The 14223-nt window shown below is 35.9% G+C and overlaps 1 protein-coding gene across 1 annotated transcript in view; it reads left to right on the forward strand.

The window, feature by feature from the left end:
* Nucleotides 1-14223, forward strand: part of BLOC1S5 (biogenesis of lysosomal organelles complex 1 subunit 5) — a 46925-nt gene that overhangs the window by 9986 nt on the left and 22716 nt on the right. The window contains exon 3 of the mRNA XM_073224448.1: nt 7854-7983. Within this exon, the coding sequence (XP_073080549.1) occupies nt 7854-7983 (130 nt within the window). The remainder of the gene's footprint in view (nt 1-7853; nt 7984-14223) is intronic.

The following is a 14223-nucleotide window of genomic DNA, read 5'->3' on the forward strand; positions in this document are numbered from 1 at the left end:
TAGTCTTTGCCCAAAATTGCTGCTTGGACCTAGAGGAATGGCGAAGCAGAGTTAGCAGTACTTCCGAGACGTTTCCGCTTCTCTACACAGTTCAGATGTAGTTCACTTGAAGAAAAACTGGCTGGTATTTAAAATTAAAGTTGTTAATAACTTACATATCTAAAAAAGTTAATGCACATGGCAGTGATCATTCTTTCCTTTTACAGTTTTATTTCTAGGAGAAGGGAATAAGTGCCACATGGTGGCAGCGTTACTTAAATTATTGAAGTTCTATTTTATGCTCTCCTATTGTGTTTGTTAGTATTTCCAGACAGTTGACTATCTTTCTCCCAATTTTATGCAAGTCTTTTACTTCCTTGATTCCACTGAGTATTATTCACAGAGATCCCAGTGGAGCCCTCTCAGTGAGCATCAGTCTGGTCGTGTCGGTGGGTAGAGGCGTTGTCTTCTGCACCAGTATCTTTCTAGCCAGACAGCAGGTGTCAGGCCTCTCTCGTGTGGAACAGAGGAGAGACCCATGCATGCAGCAGTTATGAAGTGCTGATGGGGTATGGGGTCCTGTACCAATTGCTTATTTCATTTTTAGCAGATTTTATTCTTTGAGTGCTTTAGTAAGTAGTTATTGAGTATCTAGGTATGTCAGTAAAGAATGTGTTTAGTTACTAGTAACACATAACTTAAAAATAGTGGCTTTAGCAAATGCTTATTTTTCTCTTACAATACCCAGAGCCTGCCTAGCTGCTGATATGATGGCTCTATGATGTCAGCTTTTTCTTCCAACATTTCCTTTCACCACCCTGATGTGTTGCTCATGTCCTTATACTTACAAGGTGGCTTTGGGAACTCCCACCAGAACATCTGCATTTCATGTAGTAAAAAGGAAGGCAGGTAGGAAACTGCAGCACTCTTACAGGCACATTTACCACTCCAAATAATATTTGGGTGTTGGTAGGAAGAAAGAAGAGGAGAACAGATCCAGACCTATCACACTGGGTATGTAAGATAAGTAAGGAGCAGTCCTGCCTCCAGAAATTTAGTAAGGAGAAGAAAGACATATAAACAAATAACTTTAATAACAGAATTATATGATAAAGTAAGCACAAAGTACTTGAGATCTCAAGAAGAAACAACTCTCTAACAGAGATTGGAAGAACATGTTCATAGAGGGAATGAAGTTTGATCTGAGAAATAAAAATAGATGTTAGCCAGAAGGAAAAAAATTGAAGAAATGATGATTAAAATTAGAGGTTAAAGAAAATGTATTCAAGTAAGTATATAGTAACTATAGGAGTTGGGAGGGGTTGTGTTGATTAGTTTGAATGTGGATTGAATTGATTAAGACAAAAATCCTGTAAAATATAGGAGAGACTAGAATGTCACTTGGTATCCTGCTCCCAAATTTTTACTTAGGTTATTAGAGTAACTGTCAGATTATTAAATGTCAGGATAAAGTCTCCATATATATATATATATATACAATATGGTTTTAAATTTTGTGAGACTCCAGTTTTGTGATTGAAAGAAAATTTTAAGTTATTATATCAGTCTCTTGTTCCCTTTCTAATGTATCAGATTACATCTCTAATGTAAAATTATAGAAACTGTTCTAATATTATTAATGTTAACATTTTAAAGTGTTTATTGCCAGCCACTGTTTTAAGGATGTTACTTGAGCACTTGCTATAATTTCAACCTAAGAAAAATTAACTGCACATGCAATTTTATGGGGTGTTACACATCAGAAACCAAGCCTCTGTAGTGTTGAGCTGTGTTCTGAGAATTTTCACTCCAGAAATACTATACAAATGAACATGTTAGTTTATAGTCTTCCTTTTGTATTGTGTTAACAGTATGCCTTAGTCAAAAATACCAGTATTAAAACAAGCACATGCCAGATGGTACATTTAAGGGCAGAGACTGTTTTTAACACTCTGTCTTGTGTAACATGCTCACTGGGCCTGTTTGTTGTTTAAGTTAATTATTGTTAGTAATAAGCTCCTAGAGAGGTGGGGCTACAAATTCACTTACTGCAACCTGTGACTACCAATTAATTGCCTGCTAAAAGAAGTAATCCTTTAAATAAATGGTTTTTTAACTTTAGTAGGTCATGGACTCGTTAGAGAATTCCCCCCCAACCCCAGAAAAATGCATAGAGGACATGTATATTCAATTTGAGTACAAATTCAAAGGGTATTCTGGAACCCCAAAGCCTACCCGTGGACCCCAGAGTAAGACCTGTACTCCGAGTGGAGCTGCAGGACCCCTCCTCTGTTCTTCCTTGTCTTTGTATTTGAATTGAGAGACCATTCTTTTGCATCTTAAAGAAGTTAATCTACCATAAAAAATGAAATAATCTCCCCTAGTCTTGATTCTTCCAAATTCTAATGTCATCTGGGAAAGATGGCGGCAGCTGTGACACAATTTTTTTGTTTTTTGTTTTTCTTCCTAAATTTGTCTATTAAACCAGAGCAACTAGGAAAGCAAAACCAAGCAACATATATAATAAAATTAGAGGAGAAGGTATACTCCAGTACCAAATAACCACATCATCAACAGCTGAAAGGCTTTTGTGGCATCAGAAACTGCAGGGAGAAGTGGGGGAAAGAAGAGGGTCTTGTGAAGCCTTAAGAGCTTGAAAAATCTCAAATTACCATCAAGTGTTTTTGGAAAGCTTGAAGGACCCTTCTGAGAGCAGCAGCAGGACGCAGGGAGGGGTCTTCACAGGCTCCAGTTCATGAGTGAGTGCTAGCAGGTAACAGGAAAGGCTAACGGTGCTGAAGCAGTATGTGAGTTTGAAACCTACACACAAACTCCCCCTCTGGAATAAGGCCCTGCACAGTGGAGAAACTGTAGGAAATTGAACACTTTGTGAACAGCAAAAAAAAGAGAGTTCTAGAACTTTGAAATTAGAAAGACTGGCCCGACCACTCCTCCCTTCTAAAAACAGGAAACCCCATTATAATTCAGCAGGAGTCAAACCCACACAAATTAGAGGATAAAGAGCAAAATAATGTCCTTTAATGTAGTGAGTGTAAGAAAGTGTGACCACAAAAAAGGTAAAAACTATAACCTGATTTGAAATGACTTAAGGAATGTAAGAATTATAGAAGAATGGTAAAATCAGAATTACAAAAACTCAGAAATGATTGTATAAAATAGAAATAGTAAAAAAAATCTTAAATTACTTCAGAAATGAAACTAGAAATAACTTGATAGTGATTAAACACAGTGGAAAGTCATTCAGTGAAATTGCAAATAGGAATGTTTAAAATTTTAAGGATGGCTAAAGAGAGAGAAAGAATTCAAAAGCAAGTACTGATAATTACAGAAGATCCAGTGTGTGATAATGAGTCCTCAGAGATGAAAACCAAGGCAGTGCAACGGACAAATGTAAGAACTTGAACTCAAGAAAACTTCCCTGAAATAAAAATAATGCTCAGACAAAATGACTAAGTCCTTTCTTAGGGGGAGAAAACCCACTTGTTAATAGATTTATCTGTTTTATGCCAGAAGACAGTGGAGTAACAAGGATTTTCTGTCTAGCCAAACTGACTGCCAGGTATAGGGAGCACAAATACACTGTTAGGGTCATGCGAGACTGGGAATATTGTTCAAATGATCATGCCTGAGGCATCTGTTACATAATAAACAATGAATTTTAGACAACCAAAATGATTGGACAGACTGCTGCCTGACAACAGTTTGCAAATATTAGGTAAGACTAAATGATGCTTATAAGGGAGACAGTATCACATGCAGTAGCTCTGCTTTGACAGTGTAGGTACAGTCTTGTCAGAAAATGGAAGGAGAGGAGGGTGTGTGAAAAGTAGAATATCCTCACTGGTTGCCTTATGAATGTTAACTGGGAATAAAAGCATACTATTTCAAATTGGATCCTGAGGGAGAGGGAAAGCCTAGAGAAAGAAGAGACGAGCACCTGCTATTAATATTGCTTATTGTAAGGAACCAATAGACAAGCAAAAAAGAGGAGACCAAGGGTGTTAGTATAAAAACCATGAGAGCTAAAATGCCAACTTTTCTAAATACTGATATACCAAACAGAACAGATGGACAACATGAGCACATAAAGATTGTATGTATATTGTGTGTGTCTATGAATTTGGCTCATAAAGCACATTGAGAGCAGTCTGTAATATTTCACATGAAGACAGTAATGACTATAGCATTTTACTCTACTGATAGACAGTGACTGCTGTAGGGGTGGTGAGGACTTGATAATGTGGGTCAATGTTGAAACCACAATGGTCATGTGAAACCTTCATAATGTTGTATATCAGTGATACTTCCAATAAAAAAACAAGTTTGTATTTCATGTTTCTGTTTAAGAAGGAAAGAATTGGAAAAAATATATGTATACTTATACATGTGTATATACACACATATATACATTTATATATGCATGTGTGTATAGATACACATATATGGATGTATATCTTTAAACTTAAAACAATGGCAAGATAAAAATTTTTAAATAATTACCTAAAGAAAGAGTGGTGAGGGAATAGGATGTAAAGAATAGAAGCTGGACTAGTTTGAGTATATATATTCTTATAGACATAGTTTTGGAGCCATGTAAATGAGTATATATATTCTTATAGATATAGTTTTGGAGCCATGTAAATATTTTACATAATTGAAAAGAAAATTTAATTTTAAGGAGCAATCCCTAAAATCCAAGTGAAAATTCAAAAATTTTCTAGGTGGTGGCATCACCATACTGAGAAATTGTTCTAAGTAACTTTAAAACACAGTAATTTGATTGTACATTCCTAGTGAAATATCCCTTCAAAACAAAAAGTTAAAAAAAAACTTCAGTTATTTTCAGTAATCATTTTGTTGAAGCTAGTATTGTTATTATTTGATTGAATTGTTGATAAAGCAAATGAGTAAATATGTTGGCATTTTGAGAACTGGAAAGAAACAAATAGGAGGGTATTTAAAAACACTGTAGTCTGAATTTAAGTTTTTTTTTTTAATTTAAATTGACTGAGTTACTAATTTAAAATGTATCTTTTCTTTTAAAAACAATGCCCATTTCCTAGCCTTGTCCGCTGAAAGCTCTAGAAATAATGGCCAACTCAGTAGCATTGAGCACTAAAAACCATTTCTAAATATCGGCAGTACTTAGGGATCTGCTGATTCCAAGTCTGGGGCGGGAAATGTCCAAGACAAGCCTGGGGCATCAGGTCATATCAGAAAGCAAAGATGACACTAAAGAACACTGGAGCTTTGTCTAAAGCATTCCAGAGCTGACTTGAATACGCTCTTACTGGACAAAGATAGTACAATTTGAGCACCAATAAAGAGAAATACTATTATGGATTAAAGTCTTCAAATATGTTTCAATCTATGAATCATATGAATGCATAAAAACAAACAATAGCCTTTAGAGGATACTAGGGAACCAAATCATAATTTTTAAAATTAGTAAATATGGGGAAATAGTCGTGTTTTATTTTGCCTTTCATATATGAACATACTCCTCAGAGTAACTAAAGAGTTGATTAGGGGAAATTTCTCTTTGTAGAGGTATTTCTGCTAACAAATGAAGCTGGAATGCTACCAACATCCCATTGAAAGTACACTACCAATCTCTGAAATGAAATATTCTTGCAAACAAAAAACAACAAAATCCTACATCTGATCATACCTCTAGTTCTAACTAAATCACAGGAAAATGAAGAGACCATGTTACACCATGGGAATTCAATGAAAACAGACTGTGGGAAAATATGCAGAACAAAAGAATCACTTTTTTTTTGATACATTGCAAGAGAAAAAAAGTGATGGAGGGGAAATCTATAGATTAAAAAAGATTTAAGAAACTGATTAGCCAATTGCAATTTGTTAATCTTACTTAGATTTTAGTTAAACAAACTAGGGAATAAAAACATTTATGGGACATTTGAGGGAACATGAATATTTACCATGATATTAAAGAATTATTGTTGAGTGTATATGTGTGTGTGTGAGAGAAAGGAGGGGGCAGAGAGGTGGTCTTGTATCTTTCTGAAGAGGAGTCTTTATCTTTTAAAGATAGATGTTGAAATATTTACAGTTGAAATTACTGGGACTTGCTTCAAAAGAATCTGGGATTGTGGGCAGGGGAATGTTCGGAGGATTGCAGAGGGAACACAGTCAGCTGTGAGTTGAGATTATTGAAGCCTGGTGATGAGTACATGAAGATTCATTATTTATTCTTTCTCAACCATTATATAAGTTGTACATTTTTTATTATGGAAAAATTAGAGTAAAAATATGACCACAGAGGCTTCATAAGAATGGCTCAAAACAAAACAAAATCCTGGTAACATAGCTTATTACTTCCTTATATTCAAGTCTACCACCATTCTTTATTTAGTGAACTCTTTGTTTTGTATTAATTTTAGATTTACAGTAAAGTTGCTCTAACAGTACAGAGAGTTTGCATCACTTAGTTCTATTAATGTCTTACATTAAAGTGCTACATTGGTAGGAACTAAGAAACTGACATTGGTACATTACTATTAATGAAACACCAGACTTGAATTTCAGCAGTTTTCCATTACAGCCCTCTTTCTATTCCAGGATCTAATCTAAATGCAGCCATGTTGCAGTTAATTGTCATGTTTCTAGACTTCTTTGGTCTGTGACAGTTTCTCTGTCTTTACTGGTGTTTCATGATCTTGACAGTCTTGAGTACTGGCCAGTGTCCTACAGAATGTCCTCCAGTCTGGTTTTGTCTGATGTTTTTCTTGAGAATAACCTGAGGTTATGGTTTTTGGGAAGAGTACCCCAGAGTTAAAGTACCCTTCTCATCACACTACATCAGGGGGTGCATGCTGTCACCATGACATCAGTGATGATGTCAGTCTTCACTTGTTTCCACTGTGAAGTTAATATTTGTCCCTTTCCCTACTCTGTTCTTTCCAAGCAAGTCGCTATAAGTCTAGATGACCCTCAGGGTGGGGGATGTGTTGGGGGTCCTCAAGACCATGCCCAGTGATTCACTAACAGGACTCAGCATATGGTCATACCGGTGGCTAGGCTTTATTATGGCAAAAGGATGAAGCACAAAATGAGCAAAGGGAACTGGTGCATGGAGAGAAATCTGTGTCATGTCACACAGAGTGAGCTTCATTCACCCAGCAACACATAGGAAATATCTACCTGGGTAGCTCAAGTGAGCCTAGGAGTCCAGAATTTTTATTGGGGTCTGGTTAAGTAGGCTATCTTTGCTTATCAAGCATCAAAATTCCAGATTCCCAGACAGGAAGATCTTATTATCTACAGAGAGTTTGACACCAGTGTAGGGAACTGCTTACTGTTAAGTTTCTAGCGCCCAGTCAAGGGCCCACCTTGCAAGCAGGCCTTTCTAAGTATAGCAGTCAATGTTAACTCCTTTCTGAGGAGCAAAGTATCTCTCTATTACTACCTTTTTCACACACCTTTATTAGAGAAAAATGGAATCAGAAAAAAAATACATATAATAATAGAAACTATGTGATGTCAGCACAACAAAATTTAAATCAGATCAAGGATACCTACTTTCTTTGCTGTACAGAATGAATATGTGACAATGTAAGCTTCTTTTTCCTTTAGAATTTCTCATGCCCATTTTAAAGCATTGCTATAAAAATGTTACTCAAATTGCAACTTTTAGAGCACTTCATAATAATTTTAAAAAATGCCTCCAGGTTGTGACCTCATTTCCTCCCAAATAATTGGAAGAAAGAAGGCTATGTCAAATTCAGTAGGAAGTAATAACATAACCAAAATCTGGGTGGAACCCCTAGGTAGTAAATAAAGACTTAAGACGCAATATGCACTAGTAATTTACTTTCTTTTAATAGGAAAAACGTGGTCTTCGAGAAATGCGAGTTATTGAAAATTTGAAGAATATGATCCATGAAGCAAATGAGCACACTCTTCCCAAATGTAGAGAAACAATGCAGGACAACTTAAGCCAAGTTCTTCGGAGACGTAAGCCAGTGATTTTATTTTACACTGCTTTATTTCAGATGAATGCTATGCCAAAGTGTATTTCCTTAATTATGTTGGTAGAGGTGGTGAGAGAATTCTTAAGTGAAACATAGGAGATGCAGGCGCTGTCACAGAGAAAGTGGTTATATAATGATTAATGTGTGTTGCCAATGATGTTGAGAGAATTAATCTCCAAAGTGAGACGTGTGCACCTGAGGTGCACAAGACAGTCCTTTTAGGATGTGAGAAAATGGAAACATTTTTTACCTTTCTTGAAAAAACTTACCCATATGAAAACGTTTGATGACCAGAAATTCATATAGGAAATGAAACTTCTTTTTCTTTCTTAACTTTGTTTAAAAAAGAATCCTGTTTTGAATGTTTGTATTTTAGCACTTTTTTTCATTAAGCAATATATTTTTTAACATGGAGAGATAGTTAATCAAAATATTTATTAAACAAATCAAATCATAACAGAATAAAAACTGTTTTGTTAATAACTGATTTTAAAATTAGAAGTATATCAGAAACTCAAGACTTCTCCTTGGATTTATATTGACACTATTCAACTTAGGATAGATAATGCTGGTAAATAAGGATGAATTACTGAAGTACACAATGAAAAAATACCTTTCTGAGGAGGGGGGAAAAATTACTGGCCGGTAATATAGTGCCCTGGAAAGGAAAACATTAGAGAGACTTGGTTAATAATTGAGCTGACTTTCACGTCCCAGTTAGTCTTGTGTACCTTAATGCTAAAGAGTTTGAAGAGGAAAAATCTCCCATGATTGGTTTCTTTGAGTGGAACAGCAAAAAGTCTAAAATTGATTTCAGGTTTTTGCATTTTACTGTACACATGCACTTGCTTGTTCATACTGTCACTTCTTTAACCTTGATAAACATTCAAGGTTTGACATACATAGAACAAATAACATTATATATTATGCTTAAAGTAAAACTCAATACTAATAGGAATGCTTATCTATGTATTTGAGATTTGCCTATAACTTTGCTTTTCTACACTTTGAGTATATAAAAATAAGTTGGGTAAAACTTGGTATAAATCTATGGATGGTTATTTTAACTTCATTCTTGGGCTAAATTTATTTCTGATGGGAGTACTAGTCTCTTAAAAGTAGAGTCTCCACAATGAAACTAAAAAGGGTTACTGGTAATATGAAATCCAGACTAGATGTATTCCCCGGAAAGGAAGACTTAGAACACCAGCAATGCGAAGTTAAAATTAAGATTCTGTGGACTACTTTGGGTATTGTTAGCTTTAAAAACCAAGCAATGGCTTTGGGAGATATTCTCCTGCTAGAAGCAGGAAAGGATTCTTCAGTGAACTCCAACGTAAGTATTTTCTTGTAGTTATCACAAGCATCAGTAGAATGGAGATAACTTTATCTGCTTTTAAAGCTGATATAGTTTTAAAAATTCACCTGGGCCTAGCTGTTGTTCTTGGGGAATTTTATATGTAAAAACTTGGTATTTTAAGTCATAGCACTGGCTTATTTATTCTCATTGCTAATTGACCAGGTTGTTGTGCAAAATCGTGCAAGCTAGTTTATATATGGAATATATTCTGATCTAAGTAATAATTTACAAGACAAGTAACAAGTTGAATTTTGTTTTATGCCTATTAGTTGAACTGCCACATTTCTTTCTTTTTCTTATTTAATTTTTTTATTTTGGTATCATTAATTTACAATTACGTGAGCAACATTATAGTTACTAGACTCTCCCCATCAAGTCCCCACCCCATACCCCATTACAGTCACGGTCCATCAGCATAGTAAGATGCTATAGAATCACTACTTGTCTTCTCTGTGTGGTACAGCCCTCCCCGTGCCGCCCCTGCTACATTATGTCTGCTAATTGTAATGCCCCTTTTCCCCCTTGTCCCTCCCTTCCCACCCATCCTCCCCAGTCCCTTTCCCTTTGGTAACTGTTAGTCTGTTCTTGGGTTCTGTGAGTCTGCTGCTGTTTTGTTCCTTCAGTTTTTTTTCTTTGTTCTTATACTCTAAATATAAGTGAAATCATTTGATACTTGTCTTTTTTCTCCTGGCTCATTTCACTGAGCATAATACCCTCTAGCTCCATCAATGTTGATACAAATGGTAGAATTTGTTTTCTTTTTATGGCTGAATAATATTCCATTGTGTATATTTACCACATCTTCTTTATCCATTCATCTACTGATGGACACTTAGGTTACTTCAATTTCTTGGCTATTGTAAATAGTGCTACAATAAACATAGGGGTACATCTGTCTTTTTCAAACTGGAGTGCTGCATTCTTAGGGTAAATTCCTAGGAGTGAAATTCCTGGGTCAAATGATATTTCTATTTTGAGTTTTTTGAGGAACTTCCATACTGCTTTCCACAATGATTGAACTAATTTACATTCCCACCAACAGTGTAGAAGGGTTCCCCTTTCTCCACATCCTCGCCAACATTCCTTGTTGTTTGTCTTTTGAATAGTGGCAATCCTTACTGGTGTGAGGTGATATCTCATTGTGGTTTTAATATGCATTTCTCTGATGATTAGCGATGTGGAGCATCTTTTCGTGTGCCTGTTGGCCATCTGGATTTCTTCTTTGGAGAAGTGTCTGTGAGGATCCTCTGCCCATTTTTTAATTGGATTATTTGCTTTTTGTTTGTTGAGGTGTGTGAGCTCTTTATATATAATTTTGGATGTCAATCCTTTACCTGCTATGTCATTTATGAATATATTCTCCCATACTGTAGGATGTCTTTTTGTTCTATTGATGATGTTCTTTGCTGTACAGAAGCTTTTCAGCTTGATATAGTCCCACTTGTTCATTTTTGCTTTTGTTTCCCTTGCCTGGGGAGATATGTTCATGAAGAAGTTGCTCATGTTTATGTCCAAGATATTTTTGCCTATGTTTTTTTCTAGGAGTTTTATGGTTTCATGACTTAACATTCAGATCTTTGATCCATTTTGAATTACTTTTGTGTGTGGGGGTTAGACAATGATCCAGTTTCATTCTCTTACATGTAGCTGTCCAGTTTTGCCAACACCAGCTGTTGAAGAGGCTGTCATTCCCCATTGTATACCCATGGCTCCTTTACCATATATTAATTGACCATATATATTTGGGTTAATATCTGGACTCTCTATTCTGTTTCACTGGTCTGTGGGTCTGTTCCTGTGCCAGTACCAAATTGTCTTGATTACTGTGGCTTTGTAGTAGAGCTTGAAGTTGGGAAGTGAGATCCCCCTGCCTTATTTTCCTTCTCAGGATTGCTTTGGCTATTTGGGGTCTTTTCTGGTTCCATATGAATTTTAGAACTATTTGTTCCAGTTCATTGAAGAATGCTGTTGGTATTTTGATAGGGGTTGCATTGAATCTGTACATTGCTATAGGCAGGATGGCCATTTTGACAATGTTAATTCTTCCTAGCCAAGAGGATGGGATGAATTTCCATTTGTTAGTGTCCTCTTTAATTTCTCTTAAGAGTGTCTTGTAGTTTTCAGGGTATAGGTCTTGCACTTCCTTGGTTAGGTTTTGATGCAATTGTGAATAGAATTGTTTTCCTGATTTCTCTTTCTGTTAGCTCATCATTAGTGTATAAGAAAGCGACAGAGTTCTGTGTATTAATTTTGTATTCTGCAGCTTTGCTGAATTCAGATATTAGTTCTAGTAGTTTCGGAGTGGAGTCTTCAGGGTTTTTTATGTACACTATTATGTCATCTGCAAATAGTGACAGTTTGACCTCTTCATTACCAATCTGGATGCCTTGTATTTCTTTGTTTTGTCTTATTGCTGTGGCTAGGACCTCCAGTACTATGTTGAATAACAGTGGGGAGAGTGGGTATGGGTATCCCTGTCTTGTTCCTGATCTTAGGTGAAAAGCTTTCAGATTCTCACTGTGAAGTATGATGTTGGCTGTGGGTTTGTCATATATGGCCTTTATTATGTTGAGGGAGGTACTTGCCCTCTATACCCATTTTGTTGAGAGTTTTTATCATGAATGGATGTTGAAATTTTTTGACTGCTTTTTCAGCATCTATGGAGATGATCATGTGGTTTTTTGTCCTTCTTTTTGTTGATGTGGTGGATGGTGTTGATGGATTTTCAAATGTTGTACCATCCTTGCATCCCTGAGATTAATCCCACTTGATCATTGTGTATGATCCTCTTGATGTATTTTTGAATTTGGTTTGCTAATATTTTGTTCAGTATTTTTGCATCTATGTTCATCAGGTATATTGGTCTGTAATTTTCTTTTTTGGTGCGGTCTTTGCCTGGTTTTGGTATTAGGGTGATGCTGGCTTCATAGAATGAGTTTGGGAGTATTCCTTCCTCTTCTATTTTTTGAAAAACTTTAAGGAGAATGGGCATTATGTCTTCTCTATATGTCTGATAAAATTTAGCAGTGAATCCATCTGGTCCGGGAATTTTGCTCTTGGGTAGTTTTTTGATTACCAATTCAATTTCTTTGCTGGTATTTGGTCTGTTTAGATTTTCTGTCTCCTCCTTGGTCAGTCTTGGAAGGTTGTATTTTTCTAGGAAATTGTCCATTTCTTCTAGGTTTGCCAGCTTGTTAGCATATAGATTCTCATAGTATTCTCTAATAATTCTTTGTATTTCTGTGGAGTCCATCGTGATTTCTTCTTTCTCATTTCTGATTCTGTTTATGTGTGTAGATTCTCTTTTTTCTCTTAATAAGTCTGGCTAGGGGTTTATGTATTTTGTTCATTTCTCAAAAAACCAGCTCTTGGTTTCATTGATTTATTCTTCTCAATTTTATTTATTTTTTCTCTCATCTTTATTATGTCCCTCCTTCTGCTGACGTTGGGGCTCATTTGTTCTTCTTTAATAATTGTGACTTTAGGCTATTTGGGATTGTTCTTCCTTCTTTAAGTAGGCCTGGATTGCTATATACTTTCCTCTTAGAGCTGCCTCGCTGCATCCAACAAAAGTTGGGGTTTGTTGTTGTCATTTGTCTCCATATATTACTTGATCTCTGTTTTTATTGGGTCATTGATCCATTGATTATTTAGGAGCATGTTGTTAAGCCTCCATTATGTTTGTGAGCCTTTTTGTTTTCTTTGTACAATTTATTTCTAGTTTTATACCTTTGTGATCTGAGAAGCTGGTTCATACAATTTTAATCTTTTTGAATTACTGAGGTTCTTTTTGTGGCCTAGTATGTGGTTCTATTCTGCAAAATATTCCATGTGCACTTGAGAAGAATGTGTATCCTGCTGCTTTTGGGTGTAGAGTTCTGTAGAAGTCTGTTAGGTCCGTGACTCTATGTCCTTACTTATTTTCTGTCTGGTTTATCTGTCCTTTGGAGTGAGTGGTGTGTTGAAGTCTCCTAACATGAACGCATTGCATTCCGTTTCCTCCTTTAATTCTGTTAGTATTTGTTTCACATATATTGGTGCTCCTGTATTGGGTGCATATATGTTTATAATGGTTATATCCTCTTGTTGGACTGCCCCCTTTATCATGTAATGTCCTTCTTTATCTCTTGTTACTTTCTTTGTTTTGAAGTCTTATTTTGCCTGATACAAGTACTGCAACACCTGCTTTTTTCTCCCTATTGTTTGCATGAAATATCTTTCCATCCCTTCACTTTTAGTCTGTCTAAATCTTTGGGTTTGAGCTGAGTCCCTTGTAAGCAGCATATAGATGGATCTTGCTTTTTTATCCATTCTATTACTCTGTGTCTTTTGATTGGTACATTCAATCCATTTACATTTAGGGTGATTATTGATAGATACGTACTTATTGCCACTGCAGGCTTTGGGTCTGTGGTTACCAAAGGTTCAAGGGTAGCTTCTTTACTATCTAACCATCTGACTTAACTCTCTTATTAAGCTCTTATAAACACAGTCTAATGATTCTTTATTTCTCTCCCTTCTTATTCTTCTTCCTCCATTCTTTATATGTTAGATGTTTTTTTCTGTGCTCTTTTGTGTTTCCTTTGACTGTTATTGTGGATAGTTGATTTTCTTTTTTGCCTTTAGTTAGTATTTGGTTGGTCTGCTTTCTTTGCTGTGGTTTTATTTTTTCTGGTGACATCTATTTAGCCTTAGAAGTGCTTCCCATCTAGAGCAGTCCTTTAAAAATATCCTGTAGAGGTGGTTTGTGGGAGGCAACTTCCCTCAACTTTTGCTTGTCTGGGAATTGTTTAATCCCTCCTTCATATTTAAATGATAGTCATGCTGGATACAGTATTCTTGGTTCAAGGCCCTTCTGTTTCA

This window comes from Manis javanica, chromosome 16, assembly GCF_040802235.1.
Source record: "Manis javanica isolate MJ-LG chromosome 16, MJ_LKY, whole genome shotgun sequence".
Classification (NCBI taxonomy): domain Eukaryota; kingdom Metazoa; phylum Chordata; class Mammalia; order Pholidota; family Manidae; genus Manis; species Manis javanica.